The sequence below is a fragment of the Ambystoma mexicanum genome, chromosome 3q (assembly GCF_040938575.1).
Source record: "Ambystoma mexicanum isolate Mex_15411 chromosome 3q, UKY_AmexF1_1, whole genome shotgun sequence".
Lineage (NCBI taxonomy): Eukaryota > Metazoa > Chordata > Amphibia > Caudata > Ambystomatidae > Ambystoma > Ambystoma mexicanum.
The window spans coordinates 543,636,093-543,661,285 of NC_090926.1; the positions used below are offsets into that span (position 1 = coordinate 543,636,093).

The 25,193-nt window shown below is 45.3% G+C and overlaps 1 protein-coding gene across 2 annotated transcripts in view; it reads left to right on the plus strand.

Annotated features, from left to right (window-relative positions):
- DOCK2 (dedicator of cytokinesis 2) overlaps positions 1-25,193 on the plus strand; it is a 2,833,934-nt gene that overhangs the window by 277,449 nt on the left and 2,531,292 nt on the right. For both annotated transcript variants that reach the window (XM_069654309.1, XM_069654310.1), the window contains exons 6-8: positions 5,001-5,149; positions 8,460-8,595; positions 11,472-11,626. In XM_069654309.1, the coding sequence (XP_069510410.1) occupies positions 5,001-5,149; positions 8,460-8,595; positions 11,472-11,626 (440 nt within the window). The remainder of the gene's footprint in view (positions 1-5,000; positions 5,150-8,459; positions 8,596-11,471; positions 11,627-25,193) is intronic.

Sequence of the window (25,193 nt, forward strand, 5' to 3'; positions counted from 1 at the left end):
TCATTACTCAATGGATTTCCTTAATGGTTTCCAAACCTTTGGAGTGTTTCTCCTGCACTCCTATTATCTTGTATCTGGTTCCCGTGGCTCCTGCCTCCGGGTCTCTTGCCAGCATCTTGCCTCCTCCTAGACCACTACCGCTACCTCTCCTTAAGAGTCTCCTGCTGCTTATAATTCTGCTCCTGCCGTTGCCTCTTCCTTCACTTCTGCTCCCAACTTTTATACACTCCCTGATTATAAATGGGCTGCAGGTGATTTGAATTACCCTCAATTGCCTGACCTTGCCTGTACTTATTAAAGTGACCTACCTGACCCTGATAGCTGGGGCTTCTGATCATCTCGTCTTCATCACAGTACCAAAGTGGGGTTTGCAATGGGTAATCTGTATTACTCCTAGTTGCCTCTTCTTCTTCTTATAATTATAATTGTTCTTTTATAACACGCTTAATACAAGCAAGTGGTTTCTAATCGCAGGATCAGGATTCAAACCTGTGTAGCGCTGCGTTGTCTTGCTTCCAAGACAAATGTATTGCCCTATAGCTATCCTTCCTCCCCTGTAGTACTAAAGTGGTTGTTGTAAGGGTCAAGGTAATAAGACTGACAATACTCCATAAAGTGTAAAGGAGGGTAGGGGAGGATACTGTCAGGAGAGCGTGGATACCATGTCTCGATATCAGGCACCCTCTCTGCAATCCCCAAGAACCCTCCACTCAGGTAGTCCTCCCTCAGGATCCAAAAGTGATGACCCTTCCCTGGCCATCTGAACAGAGGATCCCGGGGAAGTAGATGTGAGAGTACCCTCAGGTTTATCACAAATGTTGCATATGTAATTACTACTTCTAATGCTACCTTTCTTAAGTCACCTGTTTTCTTATACACATTTTGTTTGTTTTGTCCCTGGTATATGTCCTAATTTTTTTAAACCATCATCAACTGGCTCACTACTTGTTCTCATCTGTGTACTACTGTACGGACAGCCTTCCACCATCTGTAACTTGTGTTGTTGCAAGTCATTTCTGTTCGAAATTGACATCCCTGTGCTACAAATAGATACACATACAATTGAAAGCACATTTGGTGTACTTGGTGATGTCTGTCAGTCCTCCATTGTATCTGCCCAGGCGAGGGAGTTACATTGTATTGTATTTATGTTTATTTATTTCATTGGTCATTTCTAAGACACTTATACATCAAGAAATTGTGTTTCAAAGCGCCCACAGGGCAAAGGGAAGGGAACAGCAGGACAATGGAATATGATAACAGAAGATGAGCAAAACATGAAGCGGTCCTACTAGGCTTTGTGAATATTTGGATCATGCAAGTGCATACAGAAACCATCATACACCATCTGGTGAGGGACTGTATTAGGGTTTTGTTATTGCATGAAGCCTAGCTTTTAGAGCCTGAGAAGCTCCCAACAATTTATATGGGCCTCCATCTGCAATGCTGCAGACTTTTTAATAAAGTTCCTTATTTATAGGAAGAACATGATCAGTGAGCTTACCATCTTTTTTAATAAGAGTGTGATAAGGTCCTGATTGGGGAACTTGCAGTGAGCAACAGATTCACAGATAATTCGCCTTTATGTATTTGGCTTGAATTACATCATCCCAACAATATATAGGCTTTAGGTGTGTAAGGAAACTGATAGAAATCAGTCAGAACTATCAGACTTAATGCATCCAGACGAGCATGGAGTAAGGCTAGCATAAAGGAACAAAATGTGTAGAGGTTTGTGTTATAATGTCTGAAAACATCATATCTAGCTTCTTGATGACTACCCCAGTGAACAGGCCACACTGATACCCTTTTGTTAGGATCAACACACTTTCGTACAGCAGCAAAGAGTCATCTAGATTGATGATACCCTGTTAGAAGAATTTGGTTTGGATAATAGTGTTAGCCGCACTACAATGAGGTGTTGCTTTTACAGACTTGTGCCCCTCCTTAGCCTGCGAATGAGACCAGGCCGTTTCTAATTTCACACTAATTGGAAATTAGAGTCCATAAATGCTAAAAATTGCGATCTTTTTTATTTGTTAATTTATAAACAAGGGAAACACTACGGGAAGGATTAGGGCACATTTGAACAAATGAGAAACAGGAGATTGACTTCCTTATCAGAGTTTATGTTATGAGAGGACAGAAAATCTTCGATCTGGGGAGAGCTAAAAGGAGATGAGAATGTTTGCTGAACAGTCTTAATGAATCTTTGCTCTCCCTGATATAATGTGATTTCAACTTTGTTTGGAAACAAGAACAACAACTGTATGGGATCTGCACAACGAAGAAGGGGTGAACTAAAACAGTAGGATGAAAGTATTCATCTTGTTATGTGCGAGTGAGGATAGCAACAGAGACATGTGAGAATCGCCAATATGGCAGTCTCGTTAATCTAAAGAACCCTGACAAAACTCGCATGCTGGAAGATTATAATACCCCCAAAATGATTTAGTGTACCAGTGATTGCGGAGTGGAGCAAAAGAATCAGAAAATTAGGGATATCTCTCACACAATACAGGAGCAGGCAATTTATCTGATGATAAACATAGGTCAGCTCAGTGGGTACAAGATAGAAGTTAAAGATTAACATACTTCATAAGGTATTAATTCACTGTTCAATATCTTTTTAAATGTAACTCCAAATTGTTCAACTTGCAGTCACAGATGTGAGCTGATTCAGAAGAACAGACAAATGAACTGAAAGATTGGTGAGTTGATTGGTCACTCGTTGGAGTAGGTACAGGGACAATCTGAATATTATTTCTAAAACTCCAGCCTGTGAAAGATCTGATAGATGAGTTAGAGACTTTCTGAACCAAGTGACCAGAATTGATAGGATGGAATTCGACCAACACATGATTTGTGAAGTATTGAGGGGATGTATAAAAACAAGCGACAGTGCCCAGACGTGTCGAGACCCTTAACAGGCACATTAGAGGTGCTTAAAAAATGATCCTTCAAAGAGTCTGCCTGGGTGGGAATTGAATTTTTAAAGAGAGTCACATGACACAGATGCATTGATTGGTTATTGCAGCTGGTGCTCAGAAATATTTAGAGAGATCTAGGGCAGTCCCAAATGTGGAAGTATGGGTTCACTTTTAATTTTATCATAATGTACGTTTAAGGGTTCTGCTGTATTTTTTAAAAATACAAATGGAAGTCAAGAATTGATGCATTTTCTTTTGATATTATAAAAAGGAGCAATGTAGTTTAAGGCATTTTAGATGAACCAGTATTGTATTGTTTTGCCGTGTGACTCGTTTGTTCTACGATGATCCAAAATTGTCATCCCCGGCAATTCATTTTATTGTAATTGCATTTTAGGGTGTAGGTAAGGGCCGTACATGTGTGTGTGCAGTACAAAGGAGACATTCATTTTCCAGTGGGTTTGGGGACAGGGAAAGCGTGTGAACATTGCCACTAAAACAACCCATCTCATTCAATACGTGTATTGTGAGATTTTACTTTCAAAAATACTAAATTATGCCAGGTTTACTGAATTGCACTCAACTGAGTTTCAGATCTTTTTGCCTGGTGTACATTCTGTAAAGAAGGATTAAGGCTTCCTGCTGGTGTTTCTCATACTCATGGCAGCACATCTTCACCTCCGTGCTCGACCCATCACATTAGGGATGTTAAAACCATTCTCATGCAGTCAGAAAATTACAAGCATGTTGTTGACTGAATCGAGATGGCCATCTTGCTGACAGTTAATTAATCTAATATTGCTGGAGAGATGGTTCTTCAAAAGGTTTTGTAGCTTCAAAGATGCCTGTGCCTTTTATGCGCTTGCCACAGACAAATGGATGCTAATTGTCGGAGCATCAGTGCAAGCCATGGGACAGCACTGGAGAAAATAAAACCTTTTGAGTATTTCATATTCTGTACCCTATAAGGAAACTAGGGTGGCTAAGTCCCCAAGTTCACCCCTTCACATGAAAGTGTTTCTGTGGCAGGGGTAAATCCCCCTTCGATCCAAACCCTACGCCTTAATATAGGTGGGAAGTTTATAAAATGTCAATTGTGGAATTCTTTTTTCTTTTTTGTTAGTTTGGTGGGGCCTGTTTTTGCTTTATGCCCATGAAGTGCAGATTTTGGGATTGTGTTACTTTATATGGCATGCTGCCATATAAGGGAGAGGTAAGGGAGTGGAGTGCAACTAGCCACAGATTGGCTGCCACGGCAGCGACTTTGACGCAAATCATTTCTTTGTGAGGAGCATGATGGCCACCAGCTAAGTAGTAGGGTGAAAAGTTTGACTGTCGCCCTGTGTAAAGAGAGTGGTGGGAAGATCCTTAATTTGAGTTGCAAGGATGCTTCGAGGGTGCAGAGCATGGGATGGGCATTGGGTTGGGTAAGAAGTGAGGACTGGCCAAACGAAGATGGGTCTAAGGGCCCTGTGCTATGCCAGTGCCAGCAGGCACTGGCATAGCATAGGAAGGATATGGCCCATGGGATTTGTGTGCACTCTGGGCTGGGGAGAATGTAGTGATCGCAGAGCTTGCCACATTTTTTATAACTGGTTATGATGTAATTACTGAAGGATTGCAGCAGTATTTCATCGTGTGCGTTTTGTATAGTCATGCATTATGTGGCATTGTGAGATAACGATTCTCCCAAAAAGTATACACATCATTTAATACACAGTACATTCTAGGGGAATCCTGCCTTTCTTATTTCCACCCTGTACCAAAACCAGTTAATGACACTTGCTGTGATTGCACATGCACATTGAGAACACCAAGCGGAGGTGTGTGTGGGGGGCGGAGGGTGATGGCTCCTGAAATATTCTAAAAAAGAATGCAACAAAAAAGCAGCACGCTTGGAAAACACCCTGCCCTATCCCGCCCACACCAGTGAATGATGGAGGTCCTTAGGCACAGGGATGAGAATTCTCCACGTGGCACAGTCCAGAGGTTGCATCAATAGGTGAATATAGGGCGATGTTATGTAATGATATGTTGTGACATTTTTTAACATGCTGATTTTACTTGCAGTCAAGCAAAACGGAGAAGTTTAAGCAAGTGCGTTCTATGATGTATGATTTAATGGAATGGAGAGCTCAACTTTTGTCAGGAACTTTGCCAAAAGATGAATTGAAAGAATTGAAACAGAAGGTTACTTCAAAGATTGATTATGGGAACAAGTAAGTTTGGCATTTCTTAAATATGTACTCCGCGTGTTACTCTGCTACTGACAATGATTAACCACTAATGTCAACCAGTGCAACTAGTTTCCTTAATAAAACTGTGTTAGCATGCATGCAAGACTCAAAATGCATACCACGGGCCAGATATGCTCCTTAGTGTGTGTTCACTATTAAACTGAAAATGTTACAAGCACAGCTGCCATTTCTTTTTCTTCACAGCACATTTGGATTAAGATTCAAAAGATGATGTTTAATATTGCTTTTTCTATTGTTTCAATGATATCATGTTTTTGCTACATTAGCATAACTGTCAGTTATAGAGCCCTACCCATGCTTTCAAGATAACGTGTCTATTCGCATAATTACATATGATGAGATGCATTAATATGGCCATGAACACTTATACCGCTTCTTTGTATGTGTAACTGGATCTGTAAAAGAGCCTTGATCCCCAGGGGCTTTGTGCGCTTTATAAATGAATAAATAGATCAGGGCTCAAGTCGGGGGTACACGCGGGTGGACAGAGTCCACCCGCTTATATCAGAGGGTGGGCTCAGTCCCCCCCAAGCTAAAATGAGAAACACTGAATGCTCTCTTTGAATTTTTGAATTAAAGCCGACCTCAGTCGTCAGTTTGCAGGCCTGGCACTTCACCACTGAACTATATAACGTGATGAAAAATAACAAACAACGAAAGGTGAAATGTCCCATTTCGGTACTGCAAGTTCCAGGGAAAACATTTGTATAGGTTCTTGTAGTTTAAAACATGTACACCTTTTAACGCTTTCAAAAGCACTATTAAAAGAAAACAACCTCTTTCGGTTTTGTGTGTGTGTGTTGATTTTATGAAGGACAAAATGCCATTCGTTATGCGCAATTTGGGTGGTTATGCAAGTCATCAAAGTCATTTGAAAACCTGTCTCCTGGCAAATGCTTTTTGCCGTGTGTGTGTTTTTTTTTTCAACCGTGAAAAGACAAGCTGAATCAAATGTTCATATTTCCCCTTGACGTCCAGTGACAACACTTGCACGTCACCCACCTTTTATTTTTTTATTTTGTTTTGGACTAGAGCCCTGCATTTTCTTGAATCACCCCAAGTACATAAGATGGTCTCACATGGGCATCACTTTTGCAGGCTTCACTCCTAACCTCTGGAATGACCTTCCCAAAGTGCTCAGACCCAACTTAAAGAAATCTAAGTGAAACGTAAACAAAATGCTGGTTGGTTGGCCTTCCAGAGCCACACGTGTTCTCCCTCGTGACTTTTTCATTATGACATCTTTTGAAATGCTCTTACGTAACGGGGGCAAGAACGCCACACAAACACTGCACTAATAAAACTAGCAAAAGCAAAAGATGTATTTACTTTCAAATGATCAGTAGTAAAATTGTTTGATTGAGGAGGCGTAACAAAGCAGTCCTCAGCGGTCATAAGCAGGCATATAGTAGTAATTATTGCTCACCCAGCTGCTCCTAGCTAAATCACAAGACTGCACAGAAGACTTCAGCTTCTGTACATTTTGGAAAATGAATATCCTTTTGTGTCATCAATTTCAAGTTAATAGTTTGTCTCACTACAATAGTGCAAAACCTCTGGTAGATGTCGCAGTATAATGAACAACAGCATTCACTTGCAGAGTATCTGTGTTTGTTACACCGCAATGATCAAGAGTTGTTAGCTCGCTACATATGACGCATTGCAATAGGAATAGCACCGCTTCCACTCAAATGGCCTTCATAAGAAGAAATATCAAGTAATGAGCTAAACGATGCCACCAGCATGCAAGAAGGCAAACCTCACAGAAGACAGCACAGTAATGCAAGAGATATGATATGATTTGACCAGGATCACTGTATCGTCTGCTGGCAAAGCCAGGATACAATCATGAACACTTTGGTTCCACAGTATTGAATTTGGATGCTTATTCAACTCTTGGACTAATAGTTTATGCTCATCTTTGGAGGAGATTGCCTAGGTTTTAGAATGCCCTATATGAACAAACCAATTTCTAGACCTTCACCATACGAATGACATGTTAGTTTTTATAGCAACCCGTATCTGGTGCAGGAACATTGCTGATAATAGCACCTCTTATGCTGCAAAACCAAGTACATATGCAGGTGTGTTCATAAACTTCAGACAAAGGAAAGGTTCAGCCAGCCTTGCTGGAATGTGTTTTTCTAATTGTTCAGATGAACAGATATCTCTGCAATGATTGCTTAAAACACTAACTTCTGAACCATTGTGGCACTCCATTTAGTAATATAGATTTCAACTTTGGCTATTGCACATGATCAACATAATTCCCACAGGAAGGAAAGAATGCTACAGAGGTTGTGCCGTATTGAATGCACAAACTATGTATTCCACACTGAACACAGAAAGCATTACATGCTTTATTGATCAAGGCAGAATGTACTTGTCAACACAGATAGGCAATAGTTTTAGCGCCTCAGCAGCATTCCATAAAATCTCCTGGCGTGTGTTAATCTAAGTTTGGTTAACAATGGAATCTTACTTTAGATCAGGCAGCCTTGTGGGGGGCCCTCCAAGGTGGGGGCCCTGGGCAAGTGCCCCTTTTGCCCTCCCATAAAAATGTCTCTGTCTCTAGGCCCAGCACTCCCAGGATCCACGTCTGGGCATACCCGTCCCACTCAGGGTGATTACAACAAAACAAAAGAGGTAATGTCTTGAAAGTTTAGAATTATTCCTAACCTCTGGCATCTCTATGGGCAACCCTCCAGACCATGGATGTCATTTTAGAGGGGGACAAGGGGTTTGTCCACTCCAACTTTTGTGGCACACCATTTTGTCCCACTCATTTGGCAGGGACCACTTTCATTCCCAACATTATCAGCAATGTTACTCCACTGCTCCAGACCATTGTTCTTTGACTGCCAAGCCATTACAGAAAGGGGAAAGACCATATTCAAATCAGGCTTGGTACCAACCCAAAAGGGGCAGTCCAGCCCAAACTACTAGGACACATCCCTTCTGCACGAGACCACAAGCCTCCCCAGACATGTTCCGGCCTCTGGATTTAGAGCATGCCTATACGTGCAATGTGATACATTTTATCCCCCTTCACTGAAGTTCCCTCTGCATGTGCCTTTATGCCAGTGCTAATGAAACATTGTTTTCTCAGCATCACTGAACCCCCAGAAGCTGATTTCATCTGCTTGACTCTTGCCTGGGTCCTGCTGTTTGGTTATTGAATTTGTCAAGTTGTTTGTTCACATTTCATAGACATTTTCATGAAAAATGACCTAATTGGATGATTTCATGCTGTTCATTCTGTTCCCCTCAGGATACTGGAGCTAGACTTAATTGTTCGAGATGAAGACGGCAATATTTTGGATCCAGATAAGACTAGCGTCATCAGCCTGTTTCATGCACACGAAGAGGCTACCAACAAAATTACAGAGCGCATAAAGGAAGAAACGGTATGCGACCCTTGTTCTAAGTATGCCGTGAAGTATGTGAGAGTTACGAAGATGATACACAAGGTTTGGCATTCCAAGTCAGAGACCCCCATAATGTTTAATTATGTCACGCCACTCTTTCAATGAATCTTTTTTCCAACATTGAAGAGGAAGGTTTGCCCTATGAGATGACATGGTTGTTGTTATGGATTGCTGGCCCTGTTTGCTCTGTTTCCAGGGGCGACAACAGAACACGGCTCCATTCCAGGGATAAACGAAATGCATTTTTCCTGCCCCCCTGACAGAAGAGTGAGGGGCCCTTTTCAGATTGGCACGTTGAACATTAATTGTGCTGCCCGGCAAACGGCAAACCATGCATCAGTTCTGTGAGTTTGAAACATTACCTGGAAAGTCTGCAGAGGATTGGTGAAGGCATCCGTTTATCCTGCAGCGTTTATAGCTGAGACAGGAGCAGAGGCACCGGTATCTTGCAACCCGAATGAGAGAGAAAATGCACAGACCGAGCTCCGAGGAGCAGCAGTGCACTTTACAAATAAAACAGAAGTGGCTCAAACATGGGATGCTGTACATTGAAGAGTATGGTCTATGGCGTCCTGTTTGCGTTGCTCAAAGCGTACCGCAGGTAACACATTTATATTCGAGTGTCACCCCTTTAAAAATCTGGTAAACTGTGAAAATTCGCAGGCCAGACGGGTGGACAGGCTAGCTTGAACCCCGCTCCGCTGGTCCAAACACTTAGACCATCCTCACTTTCATGGCCCCCCTCCATACTACTGCAAAATCACAGTACCCCTGCTATTTCTAACATGAACAGGTCCCCTTGCGCTCGATGAAGAAAACCCTATTTTTTAAATTTCTAGTAAGGTCCCACCAATCGTAAATTCGAAGTCTTTCGGAAGCCACAGAGGGGTTCCGTGACCATAAAGAGGCACGAGGAGCAAGGCCAAATGCCTTATTAGTTTACGGAATTCTGACCTTGCAATAGCCTCATAAATCATAGTTGAGGACACTTTATCTCTTATAATCCATACTAGTGTACAGGCCCGTCCGTGTACACGGTCCAAAGTGCAGGTTTTTATTAACACAGTAGGACCACATATATCCTAAGCCTACCGCTCGCTCTAGCGGTGACAACATGAGCAGCTATGCGCATTGGACCACTGTATTTCCTAAGGCAACAGCTCCCTCTAGAGGAGCATTCTGTCCGTTTGGGCAGCCTCTACTGCTCATGACGGCATCGGACAAACCCACATCTAGCCTTTTATTATAAAGGATGTTTATAAGGAATTGTGAAAACAAATGGCAAATTTGATTTTGAAATAAAGGTTTTCAATGAACAGCTTACATTCCTTTCCAGGAATATTCACTCAAAACAGCAGCTTTGTAAGAAGCAAGTCGTGTGTGGAGCTTTCCATTTCCCAGCTGTGCAGTGATTTGTAAGGTTGCAATATTGGGCTTTTTCACGTACAATTGGGCACCCATGCACTGTAACAACACTCGCTCTCGCTGCCCCCAGTCTGACTACCCCACGCAGCCTCCCTACCCTCACTTTGCCTAACCTACACCTTCCCTACGCTTACTCTCCCTACACCCACCCATGCTACCTACCCACACCCACTCTCCCTACCCACCTTACGCCCAACTCTCTCTATCCCCAATTACCCAACCTACCACTGCTCTAACCACACCAACTCTACCCCAACTCATTCTACCCCTACCCACCCTGCCCTCCCTCTCTCTACCCCTCACCTACCCTGCCCCCACTCTCTATACACCCACCCTTTGCCACTCTCTCTAACCCCTACCTACACTGCCCCACTATCTCTACCCCATCCACCCTGCCCCCACTCCCTCTACTCCCCTCCCACCCTGTCACCATTCATTCTACCCCCACCCACCATGCCCCACTCTCTCTGACCCCATACACCCTGCCCCCGCTCTCTTTAGTGCCTGCAAGAGATTTTCATGCAGGAGTAAAATAATGGATTCCTATGATCTGAATTTAGCACCTGCTAAAGAGCAGGGGGACTCCATTAACAAAGGCCACTTGCAAAGTGTAATATTTATGAAAACTAAAGAGCAAATGGGAATAGCCCTATCTTACTCTTCAGTACTCCCCTCCGCCTTATGAACATTTCAAATTGCATAGAGGGGGATCCAAAAGCATGTGATGCGTAAGTTCAAATGTTGGTGATCTCATTCATGCACATTGCATTTAGTATATTTCTATGTTTGAGTTTGTCCTCGAAGAGTAATTATTGTGTTACATAAAACACGTTTTCCCTAAGGCTGTACATTGACTATTTATGGACCCCAAAAATGTATTTTTGTGGTGTTCTTCACACAAAACAGAGGCAAACAATGCATTCTTTTTAATTAGGTAATTTTTTTTGTTGAAGTCCAGTTCAAAGTTTGCTTATGCATGTCAGATGGTTTTAAATACGTGGCATGATGTTCAGTGCATGGCGATGGCTAACTTACTCGTACTTTACAATGGTGGCGGAACAGTTGTCGTTGGCCATTTGGAAACCATAACAGAAATGTATTTTTCCTGCACTGCAAATATCGTATTCCTGGATATGCCTCTGGCACCCTCACTCTATTGGGCCATGGCTTGCAGCCATCCCACTGTATTCTTTGACTTGGGCAGGGTCTTTGGATCTGCCCATAGTACTTCCAAGCCACCTGATCAGCCCAGTGTAAACCCAACAGTGGGCCATTGAGCATGCTGGTTTCACAGCACAGTGGAGAGCCGCATAGCACATTCTCTCGGACATTGTACGGAATGTGACAGTTCGGCCGATGAATGTTCATTTGATTTCATTTGGGAATTGTGGACACTCCATTGGCTGAGCGTGCCATGCTTTATTTTGCAGTCTAACGCCCAAACGGATTTCAGCGTGTCATCTCGGATCTCCTCATCTCCAACGCACAGCCTTTATGTCTTTGTGAGGAACTTTGTATGCAGAATAGGAGAGGACGCAGAACTCTTCATGGCCCTCTACGACCCGCAGAAGCAGAGTATTGTAAGGTATGTCGCACCTTTATCCTCACTCAGCTGACTTTTTTGTATGCTTCTTAGAAATCAAAATAACATAATACATGCGTGGATCACACCACTGCTACTTCTCAATGCTGGAGAGTCTACCATCAGCATGCAGAATATCGTGCTGATAGACCCAACTGGATCTCTTCATAACACCTTCCCCTTTCTTTGGCCGTCAACTCCCCCTCAACCGTATGCTTGAAAATGATGATGTGGAGAGAAGGTTGGAGATTGGATGGCCCTTTCTCCCTGCACTGGTGCATCATTCTCTTTTATTTCTGCCAGCCCACTACTCACCGCTTTCTTTCCACTTGTATCTCAATCCTAGAATGTGTGATGCAAATTTGACGAGCCAATTGTCTTTGAAAAATGAATTATGGAGATCTGAATAGGTAGACTAAATGTGTCTGCCCCTCTTTTCTCCCACTATTCTGCTCCTTATGACTCTTCAATTTGTTTTAACTTGTTCTCCCTCTCATTTATTGCCATCGCTATCCAAGCTACCACCATCATGTCCACGTTGATGTACTGTGCTGAAGACGCCTGCCTTACTCTGAGGACATCCAGCAGGGTGACCAATGATGCTGGGGACCTCTCCTAGCTAGTGGATGATGGTCTGGGATGTTGTGGAGAGGATCCTCTGGTCACCCTCGCATAGACCCCGTCAATGGACAGGAGACAGAGACATGTCAGAAAAAAGCACTATTGGTTTTGTAGGATTGTGCCAGGAAACCGGTGACCTTGTATGGGGGAGTGCACCCCTCAGCCCAGTCACAAGATGTGGGTCCAGAATTCATCAGAAACTATAATTACTCTAAAACACTGACTAAGCTTATCATGGGCCCTGCTGCAGACGCTAGTTGTCTGCGGTCTGCATGTGATCACGTGGATGGCTAGGCTCACACGGACTAGATTGGCCAAAGGGGATACCTGCTATAATATAAAGAAGGGACGAGGAAGGGGAAGGTGTGGGCATTTGGGGAAGATGGTTGTGGTAAGAGTTTGGACCTAGTTAGTGATTCAGAAATTAGGTTGTAGGAGTTTGGAGACAGACAAAAGGCTGTAGACAAGAGAGGGAAAAATACATCACTGTGTGGAAGGAGGATAATAAGAAAAACCACAGGGTTGTGGCTGGAAGGCTTTGAATCAATCAAAACCCTGGGCACAGCTCTGGACGACCTTCCAGACCATCGTTTTCAGCTTGCCAAGCAATTGCAGAAGGAGAAAGACTGTATGCAGATCATACTTGGTTCCACCTTAAAAAGAGCAGTCCAGCCTGAGCTGCTGGGTCACATCCCTTCTGCAGGAGACCACAAGCAATTGCAGATATGATCCAGCCTCATTGGGCATCATCAGTGAGTTGTAGCTTAGGTCCCTGAGCCCAGTAGAAACTCATCTTGGCCTACCCGGCCCACTCCGAGCGACTACAGCAAAACTAAAGAGGTGATGGCTGGAAGTTTTTGAATTAATCTTAAAATCTGGAATTGCTCTGGCCAAACCTCCAGACCATCGTTTGCACCCTGCCAAGGCAATACAGAAGGGGAAAGACCATATGGAAATCAGGCTTTGCCACACCCCAAAAGGAGCAGTTAGCTCAAACTGCTCAGTCACATCCCTTCTGCATGAGACGAACACCAACTCCAGACCTGTTTCGCCTTTTGGTGCACCATAATAGTGGTGTTGCGTGTCCATCATGTCTGTGTGTGTAAGAGAGAGATAGATTGCTTTGCTTTCTGCTATACCTCCTTTCTACCCTCTACAAACAACCCAAAGAGCAAACTTCAGAAGGGTCTGCAGCATGGGCACGGAAGGGGACATGGTATATCATATTTGATCTGTTTTCATTTTGTTATATACATTTACACATGCTAATGAAGCATTTGCTAGTAGATGCGTGCACACCCCCCCCTCTTTGTACATTTGTCTGGGCACATTGGAACATGGCTTATGGCCCTTTCATTGCATCTTCTGTGTATGTAATGAATGAGGGAACTGCACTCCTCCACAGACCCTTTGCATTAACACCAAATACTAGCTAGCACCTTCGCTGTCCAGTCATTTGGTCGACAGACAAATGGTCGACGCAATTTGGTCGGAAGTCAAATGGTCGAATTTTTTATTTTATTTATATATATATATATTTCAGGTTTTCGTTTAGGAAAAAAAAGGGTTTTTTAGCAAAATAAGAGGGTTGGGGGAACCCCCCCCCAAAAAAAAAAAGTGAAAATACAAAAAAAAATAATTCGACCATTTGTCTTTCGACCAATTTGCGTCGACCATTTGTCCTATCGACCATTTATTTTCGACCAAATGACCTGTAACCAGCACCTTCGCATAATACCTATGCTTTTTGACGTGTGCATGCAATACTAATTAGTCAGCACAAAATGTTTCTACAAACTTTAAACCGCGTTTCACACAACTTGCCAGATGGCACTTGCGTTAATGGAATTCGGTACACTACGAAGCTGGAATCATTATAGTGTGATTATTTTGACAGGAACATTTTCCAGTTTTAACATGATGTGGGCATTTCAGCTCCTGCTGTTTGGCCTTTGCTTATCATTTTCTTTCCTAATGTGCGTTGGAAAAAGGCGAGGACTGTTTCTACTTTTAAGCCTCTCCGCGTGCTGTCTGCAGTAGATGCAGTACACGGAATTGGCCAGCAGAGGGGGCGAGGCGAGTGCGCTAGGATACGTCTCGTAATTGTGCTTGTGTCTTGATAAAGGGATACTGAGATGAACTCATTAACAGGCTTTTCTGGCACGCCACCAGTAGCCCTGACAGTATGAGGCTGCTGCCTTGTTTCAACAGTCTTAAAATATTCCCTTGTACACACACAATTGAGCGAACAGCTCTGTGCTCTGCAGCAGTGGACTGCCAACTGAAAGAGGCCCCGAAAATAATGTTCAAAGGGGCAGGGCCGTCACAAGGGGATGCAGGGGGGGGGCAAAGTCCCCCGGGCCTCGCGCTTGCAGTGGGCCTCGCGGCCCCCTCTCCTAAATAGAAGTCAGCACAGTCCACTCGTGTCCATTGTTCACACGCAGGACTGTGCTGTCTTCTCTCTGCCCCTGAAATCATTTTGCTGTTTGTTGCAAAGCCGTTTGGCTCCGCAACAAACAGCAAAATAATGGGAGACAGCAGGACTCAGAAGTGAGCTCTGCTGCCTCCTGTTATTCAGCTGACAACGTGGACATGTTGCCTAACAGGAGAGGACTCCTCTCCTGTCAGTCAGTGGCCCTCATTACGACCCAGGCGGTAAGTTACCGCCTGGGCCGTGACTTTACCACCATGGCATAAACTACGTTTACGCCATGGTGGTTGGCGGACTTACCGCCCCATTCCGACCTTGGCGGGGCGGTAAGTCCCCAATCCCCATTTACCCTTCCCCATTCCCATTTTTGCCCCATAGGGCATAATGGGAGTGGGGAAGGCGTTAATTACGCCACCGTAAATTACGGTGGCGTAATTAACTCCATGGTTCCTTAGCGCCATGGATTTTAACACCTGCTAAAAGCAGGTGTTAAGTCCGCCATGGCGCTAGGGGACCTCGTACTCAGGCGGTAAGGGTCGGCGCTGTTTACCGCGCCGTAAACCCCTTACCGCCTGAGTTGTAATGAGGGCCAGTGTGTTCACGTTGCTCAGCGTGACCACGCTGACTGATAGGAGAGGAGTTCTCTGTCAGGCAGCATGGCCACGTGGCGGAGTGAGTGCCATCCGGTCCCCCGTGTCTGTGCGGGGGCTTTTCAAGGGTGCATGGAGGTAAGGTGTTTTTTATTTTAAGTTAAATGTGTACATGTGTAGTATATATGTGTATTTAAATGAGTATGTATATGTGCATGAATGTGTGCTTGTATGTTTATGTTGGTGTCAATGCTGTGTTTGGTTTTATGTTTGCGTGCATGCAAGGAGTTGTGTGACTGGTGGATGAATGCATGGGTGAAAGTGTTGTATGTGAGTGTGTGCGCCAGCCCCCACCCCTAAATTTAGCAGACCTGCGGGCCACTTAATTAAGGGGTGGGGTCATGGCATCAGAGGTGCACCTAGGTAAAATTTTCGGGGGGGTGACGGAGTGGGACTAACATTTCAAATGTTGGGAGGGACCCTAAATTCGGAGCCTGTGGGGGAGGGGCAAACTTACTTGTGGGGGCACATCTAATATCTTTCCACATTCGAATGGGACTATTCTGATGAAGCTTCAATGTTACAAGCAGCTAACTCTCGCACTCATTCCTGAACCACCAGACCTAAGGACTGCTGGGAGAATGAGTGGTCTCCTATCCCCTCCTTACCCTTCCAATCGCTCTACTGGCAAGCAAGTGCTAACCCCACATCACAATTTCAATTACCTAAAAATGTATGTTTATGAAAGCAGGTGCTAACAGCGAAATGTTTAATGCCAGTAATTTCAGAGCCTTTTAACAGCGAAGCCCAGGCCCCATTTAATGTCTGTGTCTTGTTCCATCTGGCCACAGCTCTGTTGGGCAGCCCGGCAGGGGCTGGATGACAGTTTTGAAAGCGGATAGTGAGCGAGTCCAATGTGGGGGCCATTAAACCCACTGCGCTGTCGGTCTCCCGGTCTGGCTTCTGGGTCATTCAGCTTTTGCAGTTGAAATGAGCCCCCAAGCAGCTGCCCCCATGTTGGCAGTCTTATGACACAGACACCTACTGATAATCTGCAGCTTTTAACCACCTCACTGTATTATTTTGACTTAATTATTGATTTAAGCACCCCACAGGTGCCTTCGTTTATTTTTCCAATGTGTAAGGCCTGGGGTGCCACACACACATCGCAAAGAAATGGGCCCCCACCAGCCCTTACACATCTTCAACTAGCCCTGCTCCCACCTCCCTCCCAACACCTGTAACGCTCACCTGATTCTCGCAGAGGCGCCGGTCTTGACTGGGCGACTACCGTATCTTCAAAGGTGATGTGTAGCACCCGGTTGGCTCTTTGGGCTGGACCTCTGTGCACTGTATGCCTGACGTGTAGAGTAAGATGTCTGCAGATAGAAAATATGGGGTTAATGAACTGGGTTTATTGGGGTGTCCCTATCTCTTTCCTCTTCTCCTCTCCTGTAGACCCCCAAAGGTTATTGCTCTCACCTTAGGTAAGTGAATGCCGAGCTCTCCATCTGCCTCGGGGCAGGGTGCTGTAACCAGTTTCTTCACTGGATAGGTAGCGCAGGCCTCTTGACTTCAGAGGACTGCTGTCTGTCGTTTACTGCACGAACGGTAAGTTTCGAGTCATTCAAATGTCTTTAAAGTCTTTAGTAATGATGTCTCTTGTTTTGCAGGGTTCCGGCGATGGCGGATGACGGGCTGAAGTGAGTTGAAGATGGAGCCCGTGTGATGAATAGAAGCGCCTGGAAGCACGTAAGTAAGCGCTTGTTGCCTGCTTCACTATGCGCTCTAACTGTCTTTTTATTTTGCAGGTACGAGTTCGGAGCGGCTGCAGGGTGCCGGAATACCCACTGGATTAGATGTGGAAAGGAGTAATGGCACGTGAGTATTAAAGTTCCCCAATGTCTTTAAACGCACCTTGTTTTGTCTTTCAGATGCGGGATGCAGCGCCGAAGGCCTCCGGAGCGTGCGAAGAGTTGGTAAACTTTTGTCTTTCAGATGCCGGAATGCAGTGTGAAGACCTCCGGAGCGCACGAAGAGTAGGTAAGCCTTTGCCTTTCAGATGCCGGAATGCTAACCTGTTCTTTCTTGTCTTTATAGGTGTTGCTGAAGACTGGATTCAGGATGGTAAGCCTTTGCCTTTCAGATGCCGGAATGCTAACCTGTTCTTTCTTGTCTTTATTGGTGTTGCTGAAGACTGGATTCAGGATGGTAAGCCTTTTTCCTTAGGCCCAGGACCGGATGCAGAAGACACGATGAGCGTTCTGCTGCAGAGGTTGCAGAATAACGCAAAGCAAGATTCATCCACCGGGTGTGGTTTAAATAGCCTCCTGTAGTGCTTAGGTGTCTCCTTCCACAGCCACGCCTAAGTAAGAAAAGAGTTCCTGGTAGTGTTCTGAATCTAGGGAGTGGCTCCAGCCCCACCCAACAGGAAAAGTAGTTCCAAACAGAAGAGGATCAGAGGCTCAACTGGCAGGCAAGTAAGCAGCATGGTCTGCTGAAGGTAAGTCCACCCAAGCATTATGAGCCCGGCGCTTCCAGCGCTGGGACTGGGCATATTTATGAGCCTGGTGCCACTGGCGCCAGGACTGGGTCCAAAAGGTCCCAATTGGGACTAGTTGGCACTCGGAACCTGGGTTATGGATCTGCTTCCAAGGGAGTTGGGAAAACCCTGACCTTTTGGAAGCAGAGATCATGACAGTACCCCCCCTCAAGGCCCCTCCCAAACCGGGCTTCTCCGGGGGTTTTGGCTTGTCAGGAAATGTTCGGTGAAATCTTTTGATTAGGCGAGGAGCGTGGACATATTCAGCAGGTTCCCAGGATCTCTCTTGGGGGCCGTAGCCTTTCCAGTCAATTAGGTAGAATAGTTTAGATTTGGAGATCTTGGAGTCCAGAATGCTTTTGACTTCAAACTCGAGTTCTCCATCCACTAGGATAGGTTTTGGAGATTTGGTTAGTCGGGTTTGAGGTTGCACGGGTTTTAATAGAGAGACGTGGAAGACCGGATGTATCTTCATGTGCGGGGGCAAGTCCAACTTGACCGCTACTGGGTTTACTATGGTAGTGATGGAATAGGGACCAAGGTATCTTGGGTTGAATGTGCGTGGCCCTTTTAGAGATAGATATTTGGTGGATAACCAGACTTGATCCCCTACTTGATAGTGAGGGGCTTCCCTCCGATGTTGATCTGCTCCTTTCTTGTATTGTTCTTTAGCCCTTTGAAGGTGAGAAACAGCTTCCTTAAAGGCTTGGGTGATTGTAGAATGCAGGTAGTCTACTGCTGGTGTTTCAAGATCTTGGAGGGGATCCAACTCCGAGGTTCGAGGGTGACTGCCGTACAAAAGAAAAAACGGGGTTTTCCCAGTTCCCGAATGGACAGAGTTATTGTAGGCATACTCGGCTATCCAAAGGATATCTTTCCAAGCTTTTTCAGTTTGTTGCAGCATGCAGCGTAAATACTGTTCCAGAGTTTGATTGGTCCTCTCGGTTTGTCCGTCGGCCTGAGGGTGGTGACTGGTCGATAGTCTCACATCAATTTGAGCCGACCGACAGCAACTTCGCCAAAAATGAGAAATAAATTGACTACCTCGATCCGAAATTAGAACCGAAGGAAAACCGTGCAGTCGGACGATGTTTTCGAGAAATTCTCGGGCCAGAGTTGCTGCTGTTGGCAAGCCTTTGAGCGGAATGAAATGCGCCATCTTGGAGAATAAGTCCACGATTACTAGAATCGTATTGTATCCGGAGCATGGAGGTAGATCGGTGATGAAGTCCATAGAAAGCGTATGCCAAGGGCGAGGTGGGATGTCAATAGGGCGTAAGAGGCCTGCTGGTCTTTCCTTTTGACTCTTGTTTTGGGCGCATACTCCACAGGACATTATAAAGTCTCTGATATCTTTTTTCCAAGACGGCCACCAGAAGTAGCGCTTGATCTTTTCTGAGGTCTTGGCTATACCGGGATGACCTTCCATTAAAGAGTCGTGATAACAAGAGATTACTTTTTTCTGTAAATCTGTGCTGGGTAGGTATAATCGTTCTTGGAAATACAATAAGTTGTCCTTTACTGCAAAGTCCTTTCCCTTCAGATGCCAATTCTGTATGTCTGCTGGAGTTACAAGTTGCCTAGCTTTATCCTTAACTTCCTCTATGGATTCTGTGGCGATTACACCCAGAATTCTTTGTTCGGGAATGATTGGTACAGGTTTAGGGTTGACCAAGTGTTCTTCCACTCCCATCCGAGAAAGGGCATCGGCTTTACCGTTCTTTGTACCAGGTCGATAGGTAATTATGAAGTCAAACTCGGCAAAGAATAATGCCCAACGGAGTTGTCTAGAGGATTGGGCTTTTGCGGTCTTCAAATATTGCAGGTTTCGGTGATCCGTAATCACAGTAACGGTGTGTCGGGCCCCCAGCAGATAATGCCGCCAAGCCTTAAAGGCAGACTTGATAGCCAGAAGTTCCTTGTCAGTAATCGTGTAATTGATTTCAGGAGGCGAGAATTTGCGGGACCAAAATGCCACGGGATGCAACTGATTGGTTACCGGGTCCTTTTGTGATAGAACTGCCCCCATGGCAAGGCTTGAAGCATCAGTTTCCACGATGTAGGGGAGTTCGGGGCGAGGGTGTTTTAAGATTGGTGCAGAGATAAATTTAGTCTTCAAATCCTGGAAAGCTTGTTCCGCCTCGGTAGACCATTCAAAACGTTTGTTTTTCTTTAACAAGGCAGTGATGGGCTGGACTATTCAAGAGAATTCGGGGATAAACCTGCGGTAAAAGTTAGCGAAGCCTAACATGCTTTGCACACCTTTTACGGAGGATGGTGATGGCCATTTGAGAACTGCATCGACCTTCTTTGAATCCATACGCACTCCGCCAGGTGATAATATGAATCCCAAGAATTCAACTTCAGTCACGTTGAAAACACATTTTTCCAACTTAGCGAAAAGTTTGTGTTGACGCAATCTTTCGAGGACCATTTTCACGTGTTTCCGATGTTCAGATTCCGATGAAGAATAAACGAGGATGTCGTCAATGTAAACAACAACACATACATCTATGAGCTCTCTGAGGACATCGTTCATAAAATATTGAAAGGCGGCCGGGGCATTGCAAAGTCCGAAGGGCATGACCTGATATTCAAATAGCCCATACTTGGTGCGGAAGGCTGTCTTCCATTCATCGCCCTCTTTTACTCGTACCAAGTGGTAAGCTCCTCTAAGATCCAGCTTTGTATATATGCATGCTTTTCTGACTTGGTCCAGGAGTTCAGGGATCAAAGGTAACGGATATCTATTCTTAACGGTGATCTGGTTCAGGGAGCGATAATCGATACAAGTTCTAAGGTCTCCTTCCTTTTTTGGAAAGAAGAACAAAGCTGAAGAAGCAGGGGACTTGGAAGGACGAATAAACCCATTTGCCAGGTATTGATCCAGGTATTGTCGAAGGTGAAGGTTCTCAGGCTCGGTGAGGGCATAAATTCTACTACAAGGAGGAGTAGATCCAGGTATCAGGTCTATCTGGCAGTCATAAGACCTATGAGGAGGTAGAGAGTTAGCCTGATCCTTCCGGAAAACATCTTGGTATTCTAGGTATTCGGGAGGTAACTGGGGAGTCTCTGAAGAAATTGCGGCCAGTGCAACACCAGGTGGAGGGTGACAAGTAGAGACACATTCTGGAAACTGGACCGTTCTTGCTCGCCAATCGATCAGAGGATTGTGTTTCTCTAACCAAGGTATTCCTAGAATAATCTGAAACTGAGGGGCCTTGATCACATCGAACACAATCTTCTCATGGTGTCCATCTTGACTTACTAGCGTCACCTCTTGAGTGGTATGCGTTACTGGCCCGGAGGCTATCTCCGTACCATCCACCGTAGTAATGACGTCCTTTACAGCCTTGGGACAAAGAGTTAGATTCATCCTCAAAACCATTTCATGATCCACATAGTTGCCGATGGCACCGCTGTCGACGTAAGCTTCAATTGCATGTAATCGATCCGGATTATCAGGGCTAATGAGGACCATAGGTATCACGAAATGCGAGGTCACGGAACTGGTTTTCACGCTCGGCAAGAGTACCTCTATTCTTGTCGGGCGAGGTCGTTTCCCTGCTCAGAGTTTGTAACTTTGGTAACTGCAGCTCCTACTGCCTTCTTGGCAGGTTTCACCAGACAGTCTCGAAGAAAGTGCCCTGAGTTTCCGCAATATAGGCATAATTGCAACTGTTTCCTCCTTTCCCGCTCCCTTTGTGTTAGAGGACCTTTCAGACCCCCTATTTGCATGGGTTGGAAGGAGTTGGCGGTTTGGAAAATACTCGAGCATCAAACTTGGAACGATCGGCCTTCCTGTTCTGCAGCCTGTGATCTATTTGAACGACCAAGTCTATATAATCCGAACAGTCTTGTGGGGGATTCACTACTTGGGCTAAAACGTCTTTGAGCTCTCCACGTAGACCTCTATAAAACAGCGTAATCCTTTTGTCCTCAGGCCATTGAGTTTCCACTATTAGTCTATTGAAAGATGCAATATAAGCCAAAAGGTCTTGATTACCCTGTCGCAACGAAAGAAGCTCATTGTCCAAGGCCTGCCCCTGTGAATGTCTTGCGAACAGTTTTTCCATATTAAGCTGAAAGGCTTGAAAATCATGGAGAACCGGATCATCTTGATTAACTAGAGGGATCGACCAGTCTGCCGCATTGCCACTAAGGTACGAAAGTACAAAAGCTACTTTTGCTTGATCAGTTGGAAAGGCTGCTGGCCGGCATAAGAAGTGCAACCGGCACTGATTGATAAATACTGCAAACCTCTTTGGGTCACCAGAAAATCGTTCGGGCGGAGCCAGAGGTACATTCCCAGGTAGGTTGATCTGCACTGGATTCATAGAGGATGTTGAAGGAAGATTTGCCCCTGATGCGGGTAACGGGGTCTGTCCGGCTTGTGACTGTAGCACTTGTCTAGCAAGATTGTCTGTTCTCTCCTTGGAAATAATTAGTTCCCTTCTTAGAGCATTCGTTTCCTGATGAGCTGCATGCACTTCTGCCCTTAGTTCCCCAAGTAACCGGGCTAGGGGGTCAGTATCCGAGGTTTCCATAGCGCCTGGGCGAGAGTTTTGCGGTAGGCTTTGCGTTCTGTAACGCTCACCTGATTCTCGCAGAGGCGCCGGTCTTGACTGGGCGACTACCGTATCTTCAAAGATGATGTGTAGCACCCGGTTGGCTCTTTGGGTTGGACCTCTGTGCACTGTATGCCTGACGTGTAGAGTAAGATGTCTGCAGATAGAAAATATGGGGTTAATGAACTGGGTTTATTGGGGTGTCCCTATCTCTTTCCTCTTCTCCTCTCCTGTAGACCCCCAAAGGTTAACGCTCTCACCTTAGGTAAGTGAATGCCGAGCTCTCCATCTGCCTCGGGGCAGGGTGCTGTAACCAGTTTCTTCACTGGATAGGTAGCGCAGGCCTCTTGACTTCAGAGGACTGCTGTCTGTCGTTTACTGCACGAACGGTAAGTTTCGAGTCATTCAAATGTCTTTAAAGTCTTTAGTAATGATGTCTCTTGTTTTGCAGGGTTCCGGCGATGGCGGATGACGGGCTGAAGTGAGTTGAAGATGGAGCCCGTGTGATGAATAGAAGCGCCTGGAAGCACGTAAGTAAGCGCTTGTTGCCTGCTTCACTATGCGCTCTAACTGTCTTTTTATTTTGCAGGTACGAGTTCGGAGCGGCTGCAGGGTGCCGGAATACCCACTGGATTAGATGTGGAAAGGAGTAATGGCACGTGAGTATTAAAGTTCCCCAATGTCTTTAAACGCACCTTGTTTTGTCTTTCAGATGCGGGATGCAGCGCCGAAGGCCTCCGGAGCGTGCGAAGAGTTGGTAAACTTTTGTCTTTCAGATGCCGGAATGCAGTGTGAAGACCTCCGGAGCGCACGAAGAGTAGGTAAGCCTTTGCCTTTCAGATGCCGGAATGCTAACCTGTTCTTTCTTGTCTTTATAGGTGTTGCTGAAGACTGGATTCAGGATGGTAAGCCTTTGCCTTTCAGATGCCGGAATGCTAACCTGTTCTTTCTTGTCTTTATTGGTGTTGCTGAAGACTGGATTCAGGATGGTAAGCCTTTTTCCTTAGGCCCAGGACCGGATGCAGAAGACACGATGAGCGTTCTGCTGCAGAGGTTGCAGAATAACGCAAAGCAAGATTCATCCACCGGGTGTGGTTTAAATAGCCTCCTGTAGTGCTTAGGTGTCTCCTTCCACAGCCACGCCTAAGTAAGAAAAGAGTTCCTGGTAAGAAAAGAGTTCCTGTCTTCCAGAAGAGTTCCAGTGTTCTGAATCTAGGGAGTGGCTCCAGCCCCACCCAACAGGAAAAGTAGTTCCAAACAGAAGAGGATCAGAGGCTCAACTGGCAGGCAAGTAAGCAGCATGGTCTGCTGAAGGTAAGTCCACCCAAGCATTATGAGCCCGGCGCTTCCAGCGCTGGGACTGGGCATATTTATGAGCCTGGTGCCACTGGCGCCAGGACTGGGTCCAAAAGGTCCCAATTGGGACTGGTTGGCACTCGGAACCTGGGTTATGGATCTGCTTCCAAGGGAGTTGGGAAAACCCTGACCTTTTGGAAGCAGAGATCATGACAACACCCTGAGCCCAGCTAGAAAGCTGAATAGCTATTTCACATTCTCTTTTGGTCACTAGTCGTACCTTTCAGCCCAATTCAGAGGCTCTTTACTTTCATAATGCTATGCTAATCTCTGAGAGGTGGGCCATCTAAAAGCTGAGACCAGAAGTTAAGACTTTGGCTTTATCAAAGTTAGTCTGTTGATATCGCATGGATAGGTATTTGATGCTTGCTGCCACTCCATAATGAGAGATATGGGCTGGCGACACTTCGAGAGAGGCCTTCTGCCTCAAAGGGGGAGGGCTTCAGCCCTCACTACCCAGGGGCTGGCTTCGCCCAAATACCCAGGTCGAGTCAACAAAACCGAACATTTCGGGAGGGGGATAGAGTCCGATCCGCTCAATGGTGTTGCACCCTACGTGCCTTTCACTGAAGTCCTGTTAAAAACAAACATTGGCAAAGCCAACAGTTTTAGCTTGTGCATAAGTATTAGGCATTTGCCAGCACTGCTATTAGATGCTCAGGTACTCAAACCAGTTTTCACCTGCTACCATCAACAGCCAGTTAATACCAATACAGCAGTGCCTTTACCATGCCTACATGAAAGCCCAAACTGTTAGGATTGCCAGTGCTTGTTTTGCTTTACCCATGTGGCATAGGACTGTGCATCAAGGTTAAAGCAAACATAATACTTGGCTAAATTGGCCCATATTGAATCTAGGCCAATCGAGCCAGTAATAACACTTATGGTGCACAGTTAATCTGGACATAATTTCTGTGGCATGGCATGTTTACTGGCGGGGAGGGCGTACATGTTAATAATGGTATATATTGGTGCAGCCTGCAAGGACCACATGGGAATAACCAGCATGAATATATCTTTATACTAGCATATGTTGTGTGCAACGGCGGCATAGAATGTATTGGAAAATGTTCCTCTGCACGGTTGGTGACTTGCAACTATTGGTGTTTTCCATGTTCTTCCATACAAAACCAATTGCAAACTGTATGGATTTCTACCCAATTTTACAAAGAAAGTGCTGTAAAATGCATAATTGTAACCAAATGTTTCAAACACTTTCTTGGGAGTGAGAAACCCCCTCAAATAACCCCTGTTTGGTTTGGCCACCCTCACTGCGCTCCACCGATCCTGCATAATTGGCACAAACATTTAAGCCCCTTCAGTTCAGAAATTCACCAGCCTCCACTATACATCATCCATCTGTCACTGTGTATGATGTGTGTTTTAATGCGCACACAGGGGCAGGGTGCTCCTTAATGCTGGCGTCAGGCACCACATGCCGTCATGCCATCCAATATATGTT